The sequence below is a fragment of the Drosophila sulfurigaster genome, unplaced genomic scaffold (assembly GCF_023558435.1).
Source record: "Drosophila sulfurigaster albostrigata strain 15112-1811.04 unplaced genomic scaffold, ASM2355843v2 scaffold_47_pilon, whole genome shotgun sequence".
NCBI classification, from domain to species: domain Eukaryota; kingdom Metazoa; phylum Arthropoda; class Insecta; order Diptera; family Drosophilidae; genus Drosophila; species Drosophila sulfurigaster.
This window is the reverse complement of record NW_026909745.1, coordinates 120,057-147,198: the sequence shown is the minus strand read 5'-3', so window position 1 is coordinate 147,198 and position 27,142 is coordinate 120,057. Positions and strand designations below refer to the sequence as shown.

The 27,142-nt window shown below is 36.1% G+C and overlaps 1 protein-coding gene across 1 annotated transcript; it reads left to right on the top strand.

Annotated features, from left to right (window-relative positions):
* The first annotated feature begins 16,597 nt into the window (after positions 1 to 16,597).
* Positions 16,598 to 18,136, top strand: LOC133850018 (skin secretory protein xP2-like). The gene is made up of 4 exons (XM_062285980.1): positions 16,598 to 16,842; positions 16,904 to 17,666; positions 17,826 to 17,999; positions 18,060 to 18,136. Exons 1-4 carry the CDS (start codon positions 16,744 to 16,746, stop codon positions 18,134 to 18,136), a joined length of 1,113 nt encoding a protein of 370 aa, XP_062141964.1. The 5' UTR covers positions 16,598 to 16,743.
* Positions 18,137 to 27,142: the final 9,006 nt, after the last annotated feature.

Genomic DNA, 27,142 nt, shown 5'->3' with positions numbered 1-27,142 from the left:
ATAGCCTACTTCTTAAATTTACTAGACGGGCCCCCAAGTTAATTGCCTATGCTGACGACATAAGCATTTTGATAACTGGGAAATGCCCAACCACCCTTAGTTCCGTAATGGAACTTACTTTGCGGGAAGTTAAAGCATGGGCCGAATCAGCCGGGCTCAGCATTAACGCGGATAAAACGGACCTTATCCTCTTCACGAAGAGGTATAAGGTACCTGCGTGGTCCCAAAAATAGGCTGCACTATGCTAAAGCCGAGCCTAGCAGTAAAATACCTAGGTGTGGTCCTCGACAGCAAACTGACATGGAAGCTCAATGTGTTAGAAAGGGTGAAGAAGGCCACCGGAGCCTTGTACATGGCGAAAAAGATGCTTAGTTGCACTTGGGGCCTCTCTCTAATCTAATGCGGTGGATATACATCTCAGTTGTTCGCCCTATCCTCACCTACGGTGTTCTAGTGTGGTGGCAGGCCACTGAAAAAAGGACGTACCTATCCATCATGGAAAGGACACAGCGTCAAGCGCTACTGTGTATCACAGGCGCTCTCAGGTCGACGCCAACTAAAGCCCTCGAGGTAATAGCTGGTGTCGAACCATTAAACCTATACACGCAATCCATAGCCGCAAAATCGTCCCTACGGATTGCCGCAACTGGCAATCTGGGTCTGCTAGGCTATGGTCACAGCGCCATTGGTAGGGAGACTAGTAGAGACTTGGACTATACTATCCCCTTACCAGTACTGACCATATTAACACAATATTCTTGGAACCGGACTGCTGGCGGGAAGGGTTATGCATTCCCGAAGCCCTCAACCTCTTCACCGACGGTTCGAAGATGGATGATGGTGTCGGAGCGGCCGTATACTGCCCGGACCCGGTCTCCAAACAATCCTATAAACTCCCAGACCATTGCAGCATCTTCCAGGCGGAAGTTTTTGCCATTGGAAAGGCTGCCGAATTGGCTCGGGGTTTACAGCGTGATCACACCTCTATTAATATCTTTGTTGACAGCCAGGCTGCAATAAGATCAATGCACTCTGATGTGGTCAAGTCCAAAGTTGTCCTGGACAGCAGAAGAGCAATAGAGTCGCTGAACGCATCTGCGGTCGTGCGTATCTATTGGATCCCAAGCCACCAGGGCATCGATGGCAACGAGATCGCAGACACTCTCGCCAAAGAGGGAGTAGGGCTCGATGTCGGTAACATGTGCAATGATCCGATACCCCTGCGAACTCTAGGCAATGAAATTGAGGTGCGCTCTAGACTTCAGTGGGACGCGAGCTGGCGTAATGCCAACTCGTGCAAAACTGCAAGGCTGATGTGTGCCTCTACTAACAAAAACTTAACCAAATTCGTCATGCAGCTTTCAAGGAAAGACTGCAGGCTAATGCTAGGCATTTTAACTGGCCACTGTCTGTCAGCTGTCCATGCTGTAAAGCTGGGCATCACGAACAGTGATCAGTGCAGGAAATGCAACGAACCCGGGGTTAAGGAAACACTTGAGCATCTTCTCTGTAGATGCCCAGCGTTATCCCGACTCCGGTTGAAATACCTTAATTCGCCGTGCCACAACGATCTTCGGGACGTCTCACGGCTATCTCCTAGGATGCTGCTGGCTTTTGCCAAAAATGCATCCATACTGCGCGATTTCTGAGACGTAGATAAGCTACCGGTACAGCTACGGACCTCCACTGGTCTATGCTTTGCCCCGTACAGGGGCAGCCGGTCCTACCTAACCTAACCTAATACGGAAAGAACTACAATATAATTCCCACCATGATGAAGTGGAAGGTTTTGTGGACGATGGCTATGAAAAATTAGGAGAGCTATGCAAGAAGATTTGCGTTTTTATGGTGCGAGGCCTTTATGCCAATTGGAAATTTGTTTTAAGCTATTTAGCTACATCCACTGGACTGTCAGCCATATAATTAAAAGAACTTATTAACAAAAATATAATTGTCGCACAAAACATAGGCCTAACTATCAGAGTAGTGGTATGTGATCAAGGCCCGAATAACAGAGGAGCCTTAACCAAATATGGGGGGAATGACGAAACACCATACTTTTTCGTTAATGTGCAGAAAATTCACTCAATTTATGATGTCCCCCATTTATTCAAATCCCTTCGGAATATTTTTATTCGATTATGACGCCAGATGGTCAGGTCTCATGGAAAATTGTTGTTAAATTGTTTAAGATTGACACAAACAACACTTCAGCTCGATTATGCTCGAATATTATACCCGCTACCCATAGGGTAGAAGATTATTATAACTTTGTGCTGGCATGAAATGTATGTAACAGGTAGAAGGAGGCATCTCCGACCCTATAAAGTATATACATATATTCTCTATCAGCATCAACAGCCGAGACGATCTATCCATGTCCGTCTGTGTGTCTGTCTGTATGTCCGTATGAATATTAATGTTCACTTCACAATGCGTTGCCACTAAGTTGTAATATAACATTGCTCACTGTTAAAGATTGCCCGCCAATGTAAAAAAACTCAAATAATTCCTAGAGGTTGCAAAAATTGTAATATAAAAAGGAAATAATAAAATAAACCTTCAGTCTGTGTGCTGGAGGGAAAGTGATACTATTAAAACCCATTATAAAATTGAAATTAACTCCTTTGCATGAAACTTAACAAACTCAACTCGAACACTTAAAACCAGTGAAGTTTGTAAACAACATTTCAAATGTTTGTTCACTTTTAAGTTGATACATGTATGAATTGTGTAATTTGAGTTTATATTGTTACACTGGAATTGAAAGAAATTAATTTGAATTGCATAAGAAATGGAAATGAATCCTTTATGTATTTATGTTATATCTAATGTTTAAGTTATAAATTGAGATATATGTAGGCGTTTAAGAAAGAGAAAAACGGGAATCCCCTGATCATAAACAAAACAACTGTCAATCTACTTGTAGTTTGAAACTAGAGATGTGCTATACATAATATTTTTAAAAAAGTTCGATGTCGTGTCGATAATGAATGATGAAATATTTACCGACGAGAATAAGATGTCAAAAAATGTAAAAATCCCCGCATTTTCTCCACATAATGTCAATCCCCAATCAACTTAAAATTCCCCGCACTTTGGGGAATTCCCCACAAATTGGCAACGCTGGCTTTCACGCAGATCAAGTTTGTTTCAAATTTTTGCCACGCCCACCTCCGCCCCCGCAAATCAATAATAAAAAGAGTAATATTAAAGCTATACGGGCGAATATATATGCAATAATAACAATGGTGTTTATGATTTCAGAATTTTAGTATATACAAAAATAACTATAGTAATTGTGAGACCTGAAAATTTGGTTGCGATCAGATAAAAATTGTGGAAGTTATTAAAGAAATACTTTTGTATGGGCAAAAACGCCTACTTACTAGGGGTCTTAGTTGCTGTGGCCGTATGGTATATTGTGACGTCTATGGTATATTTTGAATATGGTACCATATCGATATAACAAATATACCCTTTAGTATATTATTAGTATATTTTTATTATTGGTATATTTTGAAAAAATAGCGCAATAACTTTCTTACTTGTTTATTAATAGCTTTCATCATAAATAAATGAATAACAAAGTTCTCCGAAAAAAAATATGCCAACTTAGCGCGAGTTATACATTTGTCACCACTTACCACTTCCCCATCTCATTTGTCACCACTTACCACTTACCCAACACTAACACATACAAAGCATTCCATTAGATCGGGATTGCGATCTTCAATTATGTAAACATAAACATTCAAGCTTCCAATATAAACTAATAACCCAAACTGGGACTGCTAGCTTCTTTAACGTAAACATAAACAACCAAGCTTGCAATCTCTTGAAACTAAAAGTCCCAATATAAACACTAACCACAACTCCAAAGTCAGAATATGCTAACATAATTATAAACAACTCAGACGGTTTGGCTGCCGCCAACATCCAAGTATAAAATAGCACTTCTTGCACAGCTTAACTTCAGTTTGTATCAATTCTCTGAATAAACCAGTACACCACTACAGCACTGTGTAAATTCTTATTTATTGAAAATACAACTCATGTATATATATGTCAAACATATATAACTGGCGCAGCCGGTCTGAACGGACGGATAAATTAATAACACACTAAGAAGTAACATTTGAACTAGCTGAAAAGGCTTAACAAGTGTTATCGAAAGTGAAAAAGTTAAAACAAAACACACACTAAGAAGTGATATTTGAACTTAGCTGAAAAGGCATAACAATTATCACCAAAAGTGAAAAAGTGTAAAACAATAGTGGCATAAAAAAGGGACAAAGTCATAATTGTGCAACTAAACTAAAAACTAAACAATCCAGTGGCAATTTAACAATCAAAGATAAATCTAAAAAAAAAAATATAAACTTTAAAATGGCAAACGAAAATATAAACGAAATGCAGAATTGCATTCAGGCTCTCACTCAAATTGTTGTTCAACAAATGCAACTACCAAATGTGAACTCAAGAACAAGAGCTAGAAACCAGATTGAAAAGGAAACTCGATATCTTCCAACATTTACTGGACAAGATGGTACTCTCCATGGATTCATTGCTTCAGTGGACCAGATTATGCAGGAATATGCAGATGATGCGGATCAGGTTTTCAGCGTTATATTCAACACGAAGATTCAAGGACAGGCAAGAACAGTTCTCACCATCAACACACCGACAACGTGGGAGGAATGTAAGGAGAAATTGCGACATCATTACCGGCCAAGAATGGACCAAATGGGTTTGACTAGGAAGATCAACAATCTCAGAGTGACATCTATTAAAGATTTAGATATTGTACATAGTGGAAGAAATAACAGACTTTGCTGTATTTGAAAATAATGAAATCTTAGTAAATATATTAAGTTCACTATTGATTCAACGAATAAAAGAATTAGCTGCAGGCTCCATGGCAGTCTCGCTAATGCCATTAACAACAGTGCAAATGGTTAGAAATGAAATTGCTAAATATATCGGTCTAAATTTTGGAAATTTAAATCAAAGATTGTTAATTCGTAAAAATACCGAGAATGACTCAGGTAACAATATTGATCAAAGAAATAATAATAATAACAATAATAATAATAATAATAACAACAATAATAATAATAAAACAACAATAATAATGGCAATTTTCCAAAAAGTCAAAATACTAGGAGACAATATAACAATCAACAACAAAATAGGAATAACAATACTAATCCACAATACAATCATAACTATAACAATAATCAACAAAATCAGAATACTAACAATAATCCACATCAATATCCAAATAATAATTACAATAAAAATGAAAGTCAAAATGTTAAACAGAATCCCCCAGAGGCAATGAGTGTTGATAATATAATTGATGATGATAATAAAAGTACAACAAGTGAAATCCCTAAAGATTTTTTTACCCAGTAGCCTCGGATGAAAGAAAAATTTTAATAGAAGGAACAATTGAAGATTGTAAATTTACTTTTGTTAGATACTGGATCCACAATTAGTATATTAAACACAAATAGAGTGCAGGAAAATTTTTACAAAATAATTGAAAAATATTCAAAAACAATTCATACAATTAATGCAAAGTTTGAAACTAATAATTACTTAGTTATGACAGAAGCACCAAGAGAATTTCAATATTCTCCACAAGTTCGTTCAAGATGGGTGGCTTTACCCTGGATAAATCATATGATTTTCTATTGGGTATGGACTTCATCCAAAGAAACGTTCAATTTATTGATTTCAAGAAGAAAACAATTAAACTGATAAATGATGCTGAAATTCCATTCCATTCCAAGTATCCTGAAGAGGCTTGTGTTTTGGAAGTAAGTGAAATTGAAAGCCTTAATTTAACAGATTTAAATTTCGAAGAAAAGGAAATTATTACCAATCTAAACAAAAGATTTAACAAGTTATACTATAAAAAAGGCGACCAATTGACAAATACAAATACAGTGGTACACAATATAAGAACAATAACGGACCAACCGATCAATTCGAAAATTTACAGGTGTTCTCCAAAATATGAAGAAGAAATTCGAAAACAAATTTTAGAAATGGAAAGAAACGGCATAATAAGAAAAAGCAGAAGTAAATACAGCTCACCTATATGCATGGTGCCAAAGAAAATAGATAATTCAGGAGTTCAAAAATATAGATTATGTGTAGACTATCGTCGATTAAATCATGTAACAATACCAGACAAATATCCGTTACCTCTCATGGACTCAATATTAGACAAACTTGGTAGGGCTCAATATTTCAGTACATTGGACTTAGCAAAAGGTTATCATCAAATCTTGATGGCTGAAGAAGACATAGAGAGACAGCATTTGTTTCACCATTAGGACTTTATGAATACGTTAGAATGCCATTCGGACTAAAAACGCACCAGCAACTTTTCAAAGATTAATGAATGATGTTTTAAGAGATTACATAAACAAAATATGTGTAGTATACTTAGACGACATTTTAATATTCTCAACAACGCTCGAAGAACACAAACATGCTTTAGAAAAAATTTTTAAAAAACTCCAAGAACACAGATTAAAAATACAAGTAAATAAATGCTCATTTATGAAACAAGATACAGAATTTTTAGGACATGTACTCAGTAAAGACGGAATTCGACCAAATCCAAAAAAGATACAAGATATTTTAGCTATTCCAATCCCAAAAACAGAAAAACAACTAAAAGGTTTTTTAGGCATGACTGGTTTTTATAGAAAGTTCATAAAAGATTACTCAAAAATTGCATACCCTATGATCAAATATTTACAAAAAGGAAATAATATTAATAAAATGACCCAGAATTTATAGATTCTTTTGAAAATTTAAAAGAACTTATAAGCTCACATCCAATTTTGAAATTCCCAGAATTCGATAAACCTTTACATTAACGACAGATGCGAGTGATTTTGCAATAGGAGCAGTGTTATCACAGCAAACTCAGCCAATAGCATTCGTATCTAGGACCCTAAACAAACACGAAAAGCAATACAGCGCGACAGATAAAGAATTTCTGGCAATTGTGTATGCCGTAGACTACTTTAGGCATTACCTATATGGCACACAATTTACAATTATAACTGATCACCAACCAATTATGTATCTAAATAAAAATACAAAGGGAAAGACCTCAAGGACAAACATCAAAGGTGGATATTGAAACTACAAGAATTTGATTGTGATATCAAATATTTAAAAGGAAAAAATAACAAAGTAGCGGATTTCCTCAGTAGGCAGGAAACAGCCCCGCTTATAGACAAAGAAAATATTAATGAATCAAATTTAGCATTGACAGACACAATTCACTCAGCAAACGAGAACGAACCAATCGATTTTTATATAACAGATGATATAGTTAATAAATTCAAAACTCAAATCATTATCACATATTTAGCAACAGACAGTATAATTAAAAATAAAGGCTGAAAAATTATTGAAATTAATCCAGCAGACGACAATTTAGAAATAGAACAGAAACTCTTAAACAATATTAATAGGGGAACTATTGGCATATATTCAGAAGTACCAGATTCCATTTACTATAAAGTACAATGTATTATAATAGACAGTTTTAAAGACACGAAAAATATAAAATTCTTAAAATGTACAAAACGAGCAGTAGACATAAATGACGAACAGGAACTCCACAAACAAATAGCTTTATATCACACAAAAGAATCCCTACATAGTGGCATGAACGAGACATTTTATAGTTTGAAAGACAAAATTTATTATCCAAAACTTAGAGAGCACATTAACTTAGTTATATCCAACTGCACAAAATGTAGAGAAATTAAGTATGACAGGAAACCGATCAAAGCAAAATTCAATATCACAGAAACTCCTCAAGAGAAAAATGAAATAATTCATATAGACATTTTCCATATCAAACACCGATCATTTGTTACAATCATAGATAAACTTACAAAATTCGTAGCTGCATACAATATAAAAGATAGGAATTGGAGGGCAAAATTGCAAATTATAATAGAGCAATTCACAAAATTTGGCAAACCCAACAAAATTATTATGGATAATGAATTTAGATCAGAACAGATTCAAAGTTTCTTTAATAAAGAAAAAGTCGAGTTGCATTTAACAAAACCAAACTCGCACACAGGTAACCAACAAAATTATTATGGATAATGAATTTAGATCAGAACAGATTCAAAGTTTCTTAAATAAAGAAAAGTCGAGTTACATTTAACAAAACCAAACTCGCACACAGGTAACGCAGACATTGAAAGACTTCACTCCACGTTAATAGAAATTGTCAATAGCATAGATGAAGACATCTCGATAGAATCAAAAATTCAAATTGCTGTTAACACTTACAATAATAGGTATCACACAACTATAAAATGCTCCCCAAACGAAGCTAAAAATACAAAAGAACTCACAAGACCTTAAAGAAATAAGATTAAGACATAAAGATGAGCCGTATTTTAGATACGCCAAACTAGAAGATATTCATCCATGTAATATCAAAAGACCATTAAAAATGGAACAAAATTAAAATACATGCACATATACATTAACAGTTTTAGTAATAAATACATATATATATATACATTTTTTTCTTTTACTCGCACTTTCAGAATATTTTATTAATCACTTTAATGATTTTATCAATGACACATGCTAGACTGCATGTGGTCCCAATTCAAGAGGAGGCAGGATATGTCCCTATACATATGTATTCTACAGAAATTGTAAATGAAACTATTATAATTTTGCACATTATTGACATTAATCAAATCACTATAATAATCAATAAAATATATGACAATATAAAGAATATCGAAATAGCAAATAAGGAAACATTAATTGATGAAATAGAATTACTAAGGGCAAAAGTAAGTTCTATCACTCCATCAACACGAACAGAAAGAGGTATTTTTAATGGAATAGGCACCGTACATAAATGGCTATTTGGCATTATGAACAATGAGGACAGGGAAGAAATTATAGAACACTTAAATATAATAGATCAAAATAACCACAATGCAATCACTAACTTAAACCAACAAATTCACATTAACAACCATTTTAATTATTATTAACACACTAGCAGGCATAATCCATCAAGACAGAAATATGATAGAACTTCTTTCAGCCAAAATGAATAACCAAACAAAAGAAACAATAAAAACATATTATTCAATGATCAAATGAGAACTTTAAAAATATTGAAGAAAAATTAAATTATATTCAAGAAACCATTGCATCAGCAAAAACAATATATTTTACCAGAAATATTATCAAAAGACGAAATAAATAAATTTAAAATAGATTTTTACAAAATTAAATTAATCAGAATGGGCATATTAAAATACAAAAACAACGCAATTGTCATGGCAATCAAGCTACCCAAAAACTTTGTAAAACAGACATTAAACTCATAACTGCAATACCTAACAGCAACAATATTCAAATTGATCAAGAAAAGTTACTAATTACTCAAATTTGTAATAAAATATACGATTATAAAGAAAATGTAATTTTAAGGAACTAACATTAAGTAAAAGCTGCACAATAAACAACAATTGTAAATTCAAATTCAACAATAAATCCAGTATAGAACAAATAGATGATGAAACAATAATTGTAAGAAACAGTAAAACGAAAAATTAAAACAAAATTGCTATCAAAGAAATATTACATTAAATGGAAACTACTTAATACAATTTGTTAACTGTAAAATTCAAATATTATCTGAAAGCTTTGCAAATGAACAAATAGAATTTTATGATAGATTTTTTTACCCAACAAACTTATTGAACCAATCTTATAAAAACACAATAAACTTTGAACACTTCTCAATACAGAACTTTGAAAACTTAAAAGAAATCACAGAGTTAAAATTTCATAAAAAATAAGTTATGGCATTTCAATTACATTTTCAATTATTATATTAATATTAATATTTTACTTGTGTATAAAATTAAGACCTAATAATATTCATGTTAATTTTAAAAGAATTCAGGAGAATTCAAATTCTGGCGATGGAGGAGTTATACATTTGTCACCACTTACCACTTCCCCATCTCATTTGTCACCACTTACCACTTACCCAACACTAACACATACAAAGCATTCCATTAGATCGGGATTGCGATCTTCAATTATGTAAACATAAACATTCAAGCTTCCAATATAAACTAATAACCCAAACTGGGACTGCTAGCTTCTTTAACGTAAACATAAACAACCAAGCTTGCAATCTCTTGAAACTGAAAGTCCCAATATAAACACTAACCACAACTCCAAAGTCAGAATATGCTAACATAATTATAAACAACTCAGACGGTTTGGCTGCCGCCAACATCCAAGTATAAAATAGCACTTCTTGCACAGCTTAACTTCAGTTTGTATCAATTCTCTGAATAAACCAGTACACCACTACAGCACTGTGTAAATTCTTATTTATTGAAAATACAACTCATGTATATATATGTCAAACATATATAACTCGCGCGTGCTTTCGGATGCAACAGCTAACTTTAGAGCTGTTATGCTCAAAAGAGCTGTTAGCATTGACAATTTTCTAATTGGTATATTTTTCAAAAACGCCTAAATGCCAGGTAATATGGAAAATGCCCCATAGTGCAGTGGCTTTAAATTTTTAGAACATGCAAGATTCCATAAAAAAAATTATTAAGCATACCTTAAAAATGTTTTCATAATATATTGTCTCACACCTCTTCACTAGAGAATCTTTATACCCAATACCGTTGGGTAGCGGGGGGTCTCAGAGTTGAGCACACTTGACTGTAGCCTTCTTGTTTTTTTATGTTCTTGAACGATCAGCTTAAAAGTATGCAATATTTTGTCCTCCAATTACAAATTTGTATGGCATAATTGCAGGTTTGTTTACATAAATTAAAAACGTAAACAGTAAATTTTATTTTTTCGCCTGTTGCAATTCTCAAGTGGTTCTGGACGGGAGCTGGACATTATCACTCTCAATGCGGGATGGCACCGCAACTGCTTGTCCGTCGTCCAATTCCAATCCAATTTTTCATCGTTGCTATCTTCAGAGCATTCGTCGTTAGTGTCCTGGCCGAAAGCCTTCCTAATAAAATTGCGAAAATTACAAATCATTTGAATTTGGCATGGCAACGCTTAACTGCAGCAGTCGCGTAACGCGACTCGCGTTAGCTTCGACTGGCGATGAGGCACATAGCCAACTGACTGTCCAGCTGAGCAATGAGAAAACATACGATTATTAGTCGGTTTGCAAATCGAGTGATTCAAGTGCCGTTTTCCTCATTAGGGTAAATATTTGTTATAATTACAGACAAATCCGGTTTAACGACGCCGCTTATAGCGTCCGTCCGATTTTTGTGACGAAAACTCGATGACTTGGTGGGTCCCCATACAAATTAAATTGATGAAAACATTAATTAATTGTATTTTAAAAAACTTATGGCAACTATAAAATAAACAAAATGTTATTTTTCAACTTTTGGTTAGTAGGGGTTCCGGATATAACGACGGTCCCTTGAATATATATATACATATATATATATATACATATACATACGACATATATACATCCACATACATACACGTACACTTCCATACAAGACACTTCCACACATATACACTCCGTATATATTCCATACATACTGAAGTTATATACTCAAGTCCAGTATTACCCATATAATATATATATATTGTCACATACATACATATACACTCCGTATATATTCCATATACACTCCGTATATAGTTGTGTCGGCTTTGTTCACTATCCTGTGATAGCCGAAGTTCCTTTCCATTTTTTTGTGCTTGCTCTCGGCTGCCGAAGCGTAGTATGTCCAAAAGCCAAAAGAGTGAAAAGGACTCTAAACTTTCTTTAAAGCTTCCGACCACAGCTCGTCGCCTGTCGTCCGCTTCGCCCGCTCCTTCGGGATCCAAATCCGCCACTCCTGCCGCTCAACTCCGAGTCAAAGTTGATCGTCCGTCGCCGTCTGCTTCTTCTGCAACTACACGATCCGTCCAGGCTAAACTTAGCAACACCCGTGCGATGGCTCTCAGCAACTTCGTCGCCGTCTCTGACAGACTGGTGCACTTTGAGAGTCGGGTCAGAGGGCCTGCAGCCGAAGACGACAATGTACACACGTACGAGATCCGTCGTGACCGCCTGCAAGCCCTCTGGGACAGTGTAGAGACCGCTTATGCCTCGTACGCTGATGCACTGCATCGAGACGACGACAACGAAGGCATACAGGCCATGGAGGCAAAATATGACCACTGCTATGCAGTGTATGAGCGGTGTCTCGCCCATGTAAAGGGGCAAATTACACAAGTTTCCGAATCAACCAGGAGAGAAGCATCCGCTCCTCCTGTGTACTCCAGTGGCTGCCGGCTCCTCCAATCGACACCGAAGTATTCCGTGGGGATTATTTGCGGTGGCCGACCTTCCGTGATCTTTTCACGGCCATCTACGTCAACAATCCGAGGTTGACTCCGGTTGAGAAACTATTCCATCTCAATTCAAAAACCGCAGATGAGGCCAATGAGGTCGTAGCCAAATTTCCGCTGACGAACGATGGTTTCGCGTCGGCTTGGAGTGCTCTCTGCGAGCGATTCGAAAACAAGCGCTTGTTAATAACGAGCCAGTTAAAAATTCTCTTCAACCTGTCCACGGTTTCGCAAGAGTCTGGAGCAGCGATTAAGGAGCTGCATGGCACAATTCAGCGGTGCTTGACCGCTCTTGACCACTCAGACATTTCAGTCTCTAGTCCTTTCGCCGACTGCATCCTGGTCTTTCTTTGCTCATCCAAGCTCCCCAAACTTACACTCTCACTATGGGAGCAATCATTGGTGGACAAGTCCAAGATTCCCGCATGGCAGAACATGAGCACATTCCTCAACGAGCGTTATCGTACGCTCGAGGCTGTTGAGGGCATGAAGCAAAACAACTCGCAGAACTCTACCGCTGGACCATCCCGTCCACAGCAGAGTTCAAAGCGAATTAACTCTTTCAAGGCCCGAGTCACTCGGAGAGGCAAATCGTGTGACTTGTGCTCAAAAGAGAATCACCCTGTCCGGGTTTGTCCAAACTTCCTTGAAATGTCGGTCAATGATCGGATGAGCTACATCAAACAGAAAAGTCTCTGTTTAAACTGTTTCGCAAGAGGTCACCAACTCCGAGAGTGTACGAGTGCGCACAATTGCTTGACATGCAAGAAGCGGCACCACACTCTTCTCCATCGGGGCGACAGTGCCCACAATGGTGCCTCTTCCTCTACCACTTCAGTCACACTTTCCAACATACAGTCCACTCCGAATCAATCGGCAACAAATGTGCAAAATTACTTTGCCATTAACGCATCCTTCTCGGTACGGCGGTTGTCAATGTATGCCATCTAGGTACTACCTACACCGCACGAGCACTAATCGACTCGGGATCCGAAGCGACTTTCATTTCTGAGCGTTTATTCCAGCGCATAAAGTTGCCATTCCCATCCGTGCAAGCCCAAGTATCTGGGCTGAATCATGCAATTGCGGCCCAACCGCAGAAGTTATGCAACTTCAGCATTGGTTGTCCAACGAAGCCGAGGCTCCATATCGAGACCTCAGCGTTCGTTATTCCACAACTGGCAGACAAGCTGCCATCATTCCGTGTGCCGAAAGGCTTCCTAAAGGATCTACCAGCGATTGAACTGGCAGATCCAAACTTCTACAAAAGTGCTCAGATTGACATCTTAATTGGCGCGGATATCCTTCCGTCAGTCATCCTGAGCGGTACCCGGCCAAACATTTGTGGCTCACTCCTTGGCCAACAAACCGTGTTTGGTTGGATTCTCACCGGCCCCGTCTCCCAGAATGTGTCGACAACTGTCTCTGCGTTTTCGACAAGAGTCGCTATCAAGCAGACGATCAACTCGACAGACTAAGCTCCAAAGTTTGGGAGGCGGAGGATATTCCGTCGAAGCTGGTTAGCTGCGAAAACACAACTTTACGCAGCAGATGTGGCAGATCTCGGGTGACTCTTCCATTCCGGAAGCCCGTCACCACTCCTAATTTGTATCTGCCTCATTGTTCGTCCAAACCAGATAGGCATCGACACAAAGACGAATAACCTCCTACTTCGTTTCTCTATTCGTAAAGAAGCTACTGTAATAATCATTTGTTCTTGTTTCATTCCATGTTGTATGCCCTTCTCCGTGTGGATGGGCCTCAACTCTATTACATGATTGCTGCCATGGGACCCAAGTAAAGAAATTTATTTGGTGGAACCAGCCAAATACGTGAATGCCAAGTCGTCAGTGACGACGCGACGACCAGCCGGAAACGACTCGATCTTGAACTCCAGCACGGTCACGTTCCCGCTCGCCGTCCCCCATGAGCAGGCCTCACCTCTGGGGAGTTTCCAACTTCGCTCACATCCTTGCCCCTCCGTCCCTGGTGCTCGGCACTGATGTGTATCCTCACATCATTCAACATGGCATCCTGCCGAGCACCAACGATTTGCCAATGGCCCAGAATTCCACATTGAGTTGGATTCTGTCCGGTCCATGTGGACAATAAATCCGTTTGCAACTCATTGCAAGGGGGGGAGGATGTTGATGCCAGATGATGGCAGGAGTGACCGCTCAAAACAGCTGACAGTTAGTATACTGTGCGTGTGACCTTGTCACACGCGCAGTCACACTGATCTAGTTTATCCTCATGTTGGTCACCCTGCCCACTTTTAGTGCTTTTTCCTGATAACATATGTTTTTCTATTCTCGGCACAACAAGTGCATTTCCAAGTGCAATAAAATAATTGTAAAGTTTCAAAAGTTAAAGTGTTGTTTATTTATCTGAAGACGGCCCCCTACACAGTCGCTATAACCGGATTCTACTGTATATTTAGTTTTTTTTTTTTAAGAGTATAAAAAAAGGAAATCCATTTATTAAATTAGGTAAAAATAACCAACAATTAGAAAACAAAAGTAATTAGCATTTCGCATAATTCACAACTTACAACTTGCAAACTCAGAACTACCAAATGGAATTAATTACGAAAAACTGTTTTAAAAAAATAAATATGCACCAATATTTTTTAAGTTGGTGGAAACCACATGAGATCATTGGATTGGGAATCATTAGGCTACTATCTGCTTCTCCATTGCTCTTCTGCATCGTAGCAATTCAACATCGCCTCGGGCTGCAGCGTGTGTTGACAACGACGACGCATAGGATGCCGACCTACATTCAAGTTCGTCGGTGATCTGTGCTTAATGGCCGAGCGTGAGCGCGATTGCGACTTCTCCTTTGCTGATCTGCCCACAACGAGTGTACTGCGTCTTTAACGCAATCGAGCTGCACGATTCGCTGTTGGCTGAGGCACATTATTTGTAACTTTGGGGGAGCCACTGAGACGTGAATGTGAACGCGTTTGACGCATTGTTTCGGAAGACTGTTGCGGTTGCACGGCAATTGTGGCGCGACGTTGGCGGGAATGCGTTTGACGCCCAGTATCCTTTTCTGCCTAAGATTGAAGAAGTTTAACATTCACATCTTCCGAGTTTAGTTTTGTGTATTTTTCATTATAGATTCGGTACCCAGTATAAAAACCGAGTTTAATAACGTTGTTACAACACCTAGTATAAACACCAAATTTGTATGTGGACGTACTTTAACTTAAAAACATTTAACTTTAAAATTCGCCACAGTATTTAACGCCCAACAATAAAGAGAAACAAAAAGCTCGTCACAGCTTTGCTGGCCGCATCAGCTTTGTAAGCAACAAACAGATGAACTGCATCACCGACGGCAATTGTCTTGATAGCCAAAGATAGCTGCAAGACTTACACCAAGCGAAAGGTGAATTTCTTCGAGGAAAACACATGCGTCCGACATATTCGCCGATCTCCATCTGCTAATTGTTCCACACTTGTAGTGGCATCGAGGCCGACGCTGACGCACTGGATAAAGGTGAATAGCTGAATGTCAGCTTATATTTTTTTTCTTTTTGTTGATTGTAATATCGCTCGCTCTCGCAGTCGGACGTGTTTTTTTTTCTTCCCTCTGAAACTTTGTGATTTTTCATTGAATTTCATATTTATTTACAATTAATATAACATTAATTTTACTCTCTCACTTGTGTTTAACTACAGATTGTTTAATCGCTGTGTGCTTTCTTGTATTTATTATATTAATATCATTTTTCTGAAAATATAACAACAAATTGTGTGGTCAAACTTTGCTTTGCTTTGTTAGCAAAACAATTCTGTTTTCGTTGCCGCTGCACTTTGTTTTTGTATTTTTGTTTACTTTTGCGCTCTTCTTTTTTCACTTGCTATTCTTTGCGCTCAACGCTGTTACAATAGTTAACTCTCCCTCTCTTGGTGTTGTTGTTGGCTATCGTCCTTCTTGCATCTCGCTCGACCCGCGCTTTACTCTCAGTGCTTGTGCTTTGTGCTGTAACGGCGCCTACAGCAACATGTATTGAATTCGTCCTAAAAGTTTGCTAAGTTTAAGCCAAGGTTGATGTTGCTGCAAGTAGCTCCTAAAAGTATGCACTTGTTAGTCTGTCGAATTAGCTTAAGCTGCTGTTAAGCTGAGCTTAAAGCAGCGCTGTAAGCAGCTGATAAGCCGAGCAGTGCTGTTAAACTGCTGATAAGCTTAAAGTGCATCGGTTGCACTGGAAAGCTCAGCTTTGACATCTGCGCCAGCTGCATCAGCTTGAGCGCGGCCAACTTAGCGAAAGCCGGTTCCGGTTTGGTCATTTTTCTAATGACCGGCTGCGTACATAGACGCATAATTGTAAAAGAAATAAATCGGAAGGCATCAAGCGCTATTGGGGATTTTTTTTATTGTCATTGCTATTATTTGGTAAGAGAAAAGTTTTATCGTGTCATAGGAGGACTCCGTTTAATTAAAATTTTGTTCGCAGGATTGGTTTTGTTGCCTTCAAGGCCTTGTTCCTTGCTTCGCAGCAGACAGCCAGTTTGCTTCGACCAAGTGCCGCAGCTTGTCCAGCGGAGCACCCCTGCAGGCCTTCTCGGCCAGCGGAGCACCCCTGCAGGCCATTTTCGGCCAGCGGAGCGCCCCTGCGCCGGCCCTCTTGGCCAGCGGAGCACCCTCTCCGGCCCTCACGGCCAGCGGAGCACCCCTGCACCGGCCCTCTCGGCCAGCGGAGCACCCTCTCCGGCCTTCTCGGCCAACGGAGCACCCTCTCAGGCTCTCACGGCCAGCGGAGCACCCTCTCCGGCCTTCTCGGCCAACGGAGCACCCCTGCACCGGCCCTCTCGGCCAGCGGAGCAGCCCTGCACCGGCCCTCACGGCCAGCGGAGCACCCTGCACCGGCCCTCTCGGCCAGCGGAGCACCCTCTCCGGCCCTCTCGGCCAGCGGAGCACCCCTGCACCGGCCCTCACGGCCAGCGGAGCACCCCTGCACCGGCCCTCACGGCCAGCGGAGCACCCCTGCACCGGCCCTCTCGGCCAGCGGAGCACCCCTGCACCGGCCCTCACGGCCAGCGGAGCACCCTGCACCGGCCCTCACGGCCAGCGGAGCACCCCTGCACCGGCCCTCTCGGCCAGCGGAGCACCCTCTCCGGCCCTCGACCAGCGGAGCCCCTGCACCGGCCTCACGGCCAGCGGAGCACCCTGCACCGGCCCTCACGGCCAGCGGAGCACCCCTGCACCGGCCCTCACGAGTAGGTAGGATATGGGAGTTCCAGGACAGTTTTTCTGCTTAAAATGGTGATTCAGCGCAAAAATCATGGGGCTTCCGGGGCACATTTTCTGCTCAAAATTGTGACTCATAAAAAAAAAATAAGCCCTCGAAACTGTGACTAATCTGTTATCAGTTCAAGGTTACTACGCCTTCATGACTAATCTGTTATCAGTTCAAGGTTACTACGCCTTCATGACTAATCTGTTATCAGTTCAAGGTTACTACGCCTTCAAGGTTACTACGCCGGTCATGACCATGAGTAATGTTATCAGTTCAAGGTTACTACGTCGGTCATTTCGCCGGTCAAAAGATTGTGAGTAATACTATAGTAATACTACATTTAAATGAGTAATACTATAGTAATACTGGTTAGGTCTGGATTTGACCGGAGGTCTGGGTGGAGGCCTGGATCTGAGCGGAGGTTTGGGTTGCGAACACACAAAAACTTAAGTTGAGGTATATAAATTTGTTTATTTATTTAATCGTATGATATATCAATTATATTACATTTATAAATCTTAAGGCCTTCTTTGGTTGCAATAAATTTAAATTTAGCATCTGGTTCCTCTATTTCAATACCTAAATAGTAAACTGGAACCATTTGTTTAGGTGTAAATACATTGCACGATATTGTGAATGTTCCAATATTGTATGCCCAATCAATTACAGTATTATTGAATACTTCATATTTTTTTACCAACAGATACTCAACTTCATCGCTGAGTATAAGCTTTAGTGTATTTAGCTTCTCAGGTTGAAACATTTCTTCCCAGCAGGAAACAGGATTTGTTTCGATATCAGGTATTATTCCATTCATACGTTCTATGAACCAAACCAAGGATACCATCTTCCTAATATTAACGTCCAACTAAGAGTATTTTAAATAAAATGAAAAATAATGTTTTTGTTTGTATGTTATATATGTTGTTTTATTATAGAAAATATATCCGCATTGTTATTGTTTTTCTGTGTTATTGTTCATTCTTATATTTAAATTGCGATAATGTTGCATTGTATTTAATGTTGCTCTTATGACACTCTCAATGCGATGACAAATGTTGCGAGGGTTGAAACAATTGTTTTGAATACATTGCTCCAACGAATTCCGCGGTGTTTTCATTGTTATTGTTGTTGTTGTTGTTGTTAGAGCTATTGAAACGTGTTCTAACAAATATAGTAATTTTAGCGTAGCATTTATGCTCTTTAAATCCTTTTCAGAAATTACATCCTTAAACTCCTCACAAAATTTATGTATTTGTGTGATTAACATGTCTAGCTGATCAGCGGTTGTACGTGTTGACATGTTTGCTTCCAATTTTACTACTGAACTGTATTGCATATATAAATAAAACAAAATAAGAAATGTTTTTTTTATTAATTTTTTATTACATATAGATTATATATAGATTATAACTTTTACAGATTTAAATTAAGGGGTGGTATTTCCCCCCTTTTTTAGCTGTACTTGCGAGGGCTTTGTCCCATAATAAATTTTAAATATATGTGTGTATAGTATAACAATATTTTAAATATATATATATATATATATATATATATATATATATGTATAAAACAATTATAAAAAGTAGACTCATTGAGAAATGCTTTCGTCATTGTGATTTGGTCTCCAAACCCTAAGAGCTTCTTAGGTTTGGGAAACGAAAGCACAATGACGAAAGCACTAATCAATGAAACTACCTAGTATAATTGTATTATACACATATATATATATATTTAAAATATGTGTGTGTGTGTATAGTATAACAATATTTTAAATATATATATTTAAAATATATGTGTGTGTGTATAGTATAACAATATTTTAAATATATATATGTGTATGCATAAAACAATTATAAAAAGTAGTCTCATTGAGAAATGCTTTCGTCACTATGATTTTGCTTCCAAACTCAAGAGCTTCTTGTGTTTGGACAACGAAATCACACTGACAAAAGCACTAATCAATGAAACTGCCTAGTATAATTGTATTATACTCACACATATATATTTAAAATATGTGTGTTTGTATAGTATAACAATATTTTAAATATATATATGTGTATGCATAAAACAATTATAAAATTAGTATCTATTGATGTTTTTGGGTATTTTTCTCTTATCTCTCTTAACTTTAAATTTATTATGGTTTCATAATAATCACCTCTACACTTTCTACATACTCGATATTCATATTGACAATTATATTTATTTACATGCAATGGAATACAGAATTCATTACTATCTAGAGGTAAAATCCACCCTCTCTTTTTAATTTTTTACAACTATTACAAAAAATGGCAGTAATTATCATTAATTTGATATTTACAATAATAACAATCATCAATTTTTCTAATACATCGATGATAATTATTAACATTTTCAGCTTCAGATTGATCAAGTTGAAAGGATTTACCATTTTGTTGTTGTGGTGCTAATGGTTGTTGTAATGTTAGCGGTTGATCATTCCCACGTGGTTGTTGGTGTTGTTCTTCATTCTCACGTGACGTTGGTGGTAGTTGTTGTTGTTGTTGTTGTTGTTGTTGTTGTTGTGCTGATGGTGGTGGTGGTGGTGCCAGTTGTTGTGGTGGTTGTTCGTTAGAACAACCATTTGGGGCCCCGTCAGCATTCATTTCGACATCATCATCATTATTATCATCATCATCATCATCAAGAACAACATATTGAGAATTTTGGTAAAAGTAATAGTCGTCCATTGTATTTTACTTTTTACTTTTTACTTTTTCAACTGTCAACTGTCAACTGTTTGACAAAACTTTTGCACTGGCTTCTACAACTGAATGTGGTGCAGTATTTATAAGCCGAAAAGCATTAGTATGGAGTTTTATCACTCTAACAGAACGCTAGCCTCTGTTCGGGATCGTTGTCATCGTGTGCAAAAGTGTGATGTCAGCAACCCACGCGAAAAAAAAAAATCATACATACATACATAGGCCTTTGTTCTCATAGTTTTTTCCGTATACAAAAGTGTGATAACAGCAACCCACGCGAAATAATCATACATACATACATACATACATACATACATAGCCCTTTGTTCTCATAGCTTTTCCGTATACAAAAGTATGATAACAGCAACCCATGCGAAAAAAAACATACATAGGTCTTTGTTTCCATAAGATTTTTTAAAGTATGTCAGCAGAAAAATCAGAACGGAAAAAAACAACAACCCACGCGAAAAAATCAAACGTCTTCGTTGTTCGATAAGAGAGGGAAAAAACGGAAAACAATCCCATGATCGTTATATAAGCCCCCGGAAATTAAGTGCATCCCTACGCTCATTATATATAAATAAAATATATAATAACTTTTATCAACTGCAAACAAAGAGCATTATATACAAGAATTTTGTTATAAAAGATGAGGGAGAACTCATTAAAAGCTCACTAACAAGTAAGATTTCCATATACTTACATCCAATTTTAAAAAAAACAATAATGGAAAATACATTGAACGAACTCAACGCTATGGTGTTCTCTTACCCAAGAACCATTTAGAGAGTTCGAGACATACCCTATGATGTAGATGTCGCTATCAACACCGCTGAGTTGAAGAGGACCGCTTATGGACTTCGCATGATGTTAACTTGCGGCACCAACATCGTTTTCCTGCCAGAACGCTATAGTCGTTTGGCCAGTTCAACTGTCGAGGAGCTTCAAACTGGAAGATATAGTTTCCGTAAAATAAAAATCGGGCCACAGTATTCATTTCATTTTTCATTGACTCCACAAGAAAGTTAATTAAAACTAAACAAAAAAAAACTATAAAAAATGGACTTATTTATTTGCGAATATTGTGGAGAAAGTTTTCAGCTCAACCCATCTTTAAGACGGCATATAAGAATGAAACATAATACAGTCAACACAACATCTGGCGAAACACGATACTGCGATGTATGTGATCAAAATGTTGCGAATGTTAACTGGTCACATCATTTACGGACAAACTTGCATAAACAATTATCTAGCGTGCAAATAAATGCTAACTTAAGATGTGTGAAAAGTGTGTTTAATAACCGAATTGAAACATATATAATTCAAAATATGAACAAAAGTAGTTTAAACATTACATTATTTTTCCAATCAATCGATGAACAGGTGAAACAATTATTAAAAGATGCATTACAAAAACATGTTAATATAAAATTTAATTTTGAACTATTTTGCAACTACGTTTTAATTAAAGAAAGTGAAGACAATTGCAAAATTGAACTTAAATCACACCAAACTAAAATGAATACATTGCATTCAACAATGTGTGATAACGATGAGACTTTAAATGAAATGATTAATAATTTATATAATTATATAAAAAATGAAATGAGTGAATTTCAAGAACGAGACAGCGGTTGGTCATTAACTGAAATCATGCATTTAGAAGTGAACATAAATAAATACCAACCTCTAAAAGGTACAAATTACATTTGTTTACCTCAGCAAATATTAAAGAGAAATGCATGTGTTAATGTGAAAAATAATGATGTATATTGTTTTAAGTGGGCATTAATATCAGCCTTATTTGACATCAATAACGTTCACAAAGAAAGAGTTTCTCTATATCAAAAAAAAGGAATTCACAACATTCAACAAGATACATTTATTATAAATAACACAACATTAAATTTTAGTGGATTGAAATTTCCAACATCGGTTAATAGCATTAAAATATTTGAAGACAATAACCCTGAATTAAGTATAACTGTTTTCGGATTGGATACAGATGACACCACAATAATCGGCCCATATTATTTTACCAAGAATAAAACCACTAATGTATTATACAACATATATTTGTTGCTGCTCGAAAAGGAAGATAAAAGTCACTATGTTTGGATTAAAAATATTTCAAGGTATCTATATATATATATATAATATTGAATCACATTAAGAAAATGTCTAAAATTCTATTGTTTATTCTCGTTTAATTGACTCTAGAATGCTGAAAAAACAATTGACGAAACATAATGGAAAAATGTATTTATGCCGCACATGTTTACAACATTTCCATGATGCCAACAAACTGGAGCAACATAGCCTGGAGTGTAATAAAATTGTAACTGAGATGCCTCAAGCTGGTAATGAAGATTCGATATTAAAATTTAAAAATTACAAAAAACAATTAGACGTTCCTTTTGTAGTATATGCTGATTTCGAATGTATATTAGAAGAGATAAATATTAAAAAATCAGATAATATTAATCTAATTCAAAAGCATATACCATATGCATATAGCTATTACATAAAATGTTCATACAATAATAACTTGAATATATATCGAATATATCATGGTGAAGACTGTACATCACAATTTATAGATAGCATTTATAATGATTGTTTGATGTTATATGAAAATCATTTAAAAGAAATTAGACCACTTGAACTAACAATTGAGCAATTAAATTCCTTTAATTTAGAACAAAATTGTCATATATGTGGAAATTTACTCAGTGAAAATGATAAAGTTGTAGATCATTGCCATTTAACAGGAGAGTATAGAGGTGCTGCACATAATGAATGTAATATAAATTTTAAATTACCAAAATTTTTCCCAATATTTTTTCATAATCTCTCAGCGTACGATTGCCATTTATTTGTTAAAGAATTATCAAATATTGAAGGTGAAATTAATATAATACCGTTAAACAAAAGAATTTTATATTTCTATATCTAAGAAAATTGTTATAGGGAAAAATGAAATTATAGAACTTCGATTTTTGGATTCATTTAGATTTATGCCATCAAGTCTAGATAACTTAGCAAGTTATTTAACAGATTCAAATTTATGCACTATTAAATCATTTTTCGAAATAACTGAAGAATTTAATTTAATAAAACGTAAGGGTGTATTTCCATATAGCTATTTAAATTCAATTGAACGATTGAAAGATACACAATTACCATCACGTGAAAGCTTTTATAATCAATTAACAGATAAGAACTGTTCACTCGAAAATTATGAGTACGCCCAAAATGTATGGAATGTCTTTAAATGTGACAATTTATTAGATTATTTATTGTTGTATTTAAAGGTAGACGTACTTTTGTTATGTGACGTTTTTGAGAATTTTAGAAGAGTATGTAAAAAAATTTACAATTTAGACCCATGCCAATATTATACAACACCAGGCCTATCATGGGATGCAATGTTAAAAATAACTAAAATAGAATTAGAATTACTAACCGACATTGATATGTATAATTTTGTAATGAAAGGGATTAGAGGTGGTCTTGTTCAATGTAGTAAACGTCATTCAGTTGCAAATAATAAATATTTAAAAGACTATGATAGTAACAAAGAATCAAATTATATCATATATTTAGATGTTAATAATTTATATGGATATGCTATGTCACAAGCTCTTCCATATAAAAACTTTAAATGGTTAGAAGAAAATTTAGAAACATTTGATTTGAACACATACACAGACGATTCTGCAATTGGTTGTATCTTAGAAGTGGACTTAGAATATAGCGAAGGTTTACACAACATTCATAATGATTTACCATTTTGCCCGCAAAACAAAAGAAATGAAAATATCCAAAATACAAAATTGGTTGCTGATTTAACGCACAAGTATAAATATGTAATTCACTATAGGAGTTTACAGCAATGTATTAAACATGGAATGATTTTAAAGAAAATTCACCGAATATTACAATTTGAACAATCTGATTGGCTTAAAAAAATATATCGAATGCAATAATCATCATAGAACATTGGCTGTTAATGAATTTGAAAAAAATTTTTTTAAACTACTAAACAACGCTGTGTATGGTAAAACTATGGAAAATGTGGATAAGAGGAAAACAATTAAATTGGTATGTGATTGGGAGAGTAAAGGTAAAAGATTAGGGGCTAGAGCACTAATATCAAAATTTAATTTTAAAAACTCATTACAATTTACTGATAATATGATTGCAATACAAATGAAAAAAGCCCACGTTGTCTATAATAAACCAGTTTACATTGGTTTCACAGTCCTAGAATTATCAAAATATAAAATGTATAGTTTTCACTATGATTATATGAAACCTAAATATCACGAAAACATCAATTTAATGTATATGGATACTGATTCCTTTATCTATGATATTAAAACTATAGATTTTTATAATGATATTCGTAGTGATATTAACCGACATTATGATACATCAGAATATGATGAAGATAATATTTTTAATTTACCATTGTTGAACAAAAAAAAACTGGGAATGATGAAAGATGAATGCAAAGGCAATATAATTAAAGAATTTATTGGGCTTAGACCAAAAATGTACTCAATAAGAATAAATAATATAAATAATGATGTGACTACGGAAATTAAAAAATAAAAGGTGTAAAGATGAGTGTAACTACAAAATTAACTATTGATGATTTTCGCAAATGTTTATACCGAAAACAAAAACAATTTGGAACAATGTACTTATTTAAATCAAATTTACACCAAATTTATACTCAAGAGTACACAAAAGTAACATTAAACTATTTAGATGATAAGCGCTATATAACAGATAATAATAAAGACACCCTTGCATGGGGCCATAAAGATATACCTTAAACTATAAATAATTGTAAAAAAATAGAATATAAATAAAATAACAAAAGTGTATGAATAATTATATATATTTTTTATTTTTTCTCAATAAAAATTTTAAACATAAATTACCACAGTTATATGTGTTAAATTTTTGTTCATTTCTATAGTTATATTCAATAGGTGTTTTTAAATAGTTGACAATTTCAATCGGCGGTTGCAAATCCCCAAAACTATCAAAATATTCTTTATAATTTCCATTTTTAAAATATGCTACCCAATGTGTACCGCAGCCGCTATCATTATCTAAATTTATTATGCCACATTCATTGATCCATGGTTTCTTTGGCAAACGATCACGCATAAAAACACCACGAAAGTGTCTAAACTCTTGTTGTTTAGCAAAGTCAATTAAATCAATATCGGTAAGCGCTCGTTTGGGTAGCAAATCTAAAGGTTTTTTGGATATGGTGAATAATATAACCCATATCCGCGTTTATATGGCTTCAAGAAAAGACCCTTTCCCATAGCAATTGATTCCATATATCGATTGTGTCGTGTCGCTTCAGCTAATTGTTCCTTTCCATTTTTAACATCATTTATAGCCTTGGCAATAGCTGTCCCACCACTTGCAAGACCACCAAGTGCTGAAAGTGCTGCCATAATTGGTACCAAGGGTAGGAATCCACCAATTTTCGGTATTGGTATCACTCTCGGAATGATTGATCTCCCGTTTGGCTTCTTTTTTTGATGGCGAAAACTTTCTGGAATTGATTGCTGTGTTATTTGAATTGCTTCTTTCAAATCTACTGGATTTTTTCGTTTCAAAATTCGTGTTGCTTGTCTCACAATGTTTACAAATGATTTTCTATTAGAGAGTGCTGCTTTTGTTGAACGGGGGGCACGATTTCGTTTTCGATTAATTGGCCTTCTTTTACCTCGTTGATGAGATTTTTTTTTTTGTTGTTGTTGTTGTTGTTCCTCATTCCTAATCCGAATTTAACTTTTGTTTTCATAGCATTGGTCACAAACCAAGCTGCAGCACGCTCTTTGATACCACTGTCTTTTGCTTTAACACGTCCCCAGGCTTTTGTAGCTAATATATCATCAGCACGGTGACGATCTTTTAAATCTTTGAATTGTGAATATGCAATATCGTGTTCTCTACACGCTGCATCTAATGGATTAATACCTTTATCACCACGTTCCAAACGTTCAGCAAGTTTTGTGCCTGGCCCACAAAATTGATAGCCAGGCAAATGAAGTTCGATGGGTAAATTATTAATTAAGTTGTTAACGAACCCACCACCAGTTTTACACTGATTTGAATTAAATTTTTGTTTATAATTTATAGTCATTATTTATATATATATATTTTTTGTATGTGTGTATATGATTTAGTTGTTAAACATAAATATACACACACTTACAATGTATGTATGACTAATCTGTTTCGTTAACGAACATATATTAAATAAAAACAATATATAAACAAATATTTATAGTGATTTTTATTATTAGTTGTTAAAATGCGTTTAATAAAGCAACAGCAGCAAATCAAAATACGAAATGTTGACCACGTTTGTGGTGAGCGTGATAGGAGCAGAAAAATTGTGCATAGCCCGTTATTACCCAATTCGATACGTGCTCTAATTGTGGGACCATCTAATTGTGGAAAGACTAATGTTATGATAAGTTTAATCGAAAGTCCTAATGGGCTTCGATTTAAAAATATTTACATCTATTCAAAATCATTGTATCAACCCAAGTACCAATATTTGATGAAACTAATTAAACCAATTAAGGGAATACAACTGTTTACGTTTTCGGACAAGGAAAAAGTTTTAAGTCCAGATAAAGCTAAACCACATTCAATAATGATATTCGATGACGTAATCTGTGAT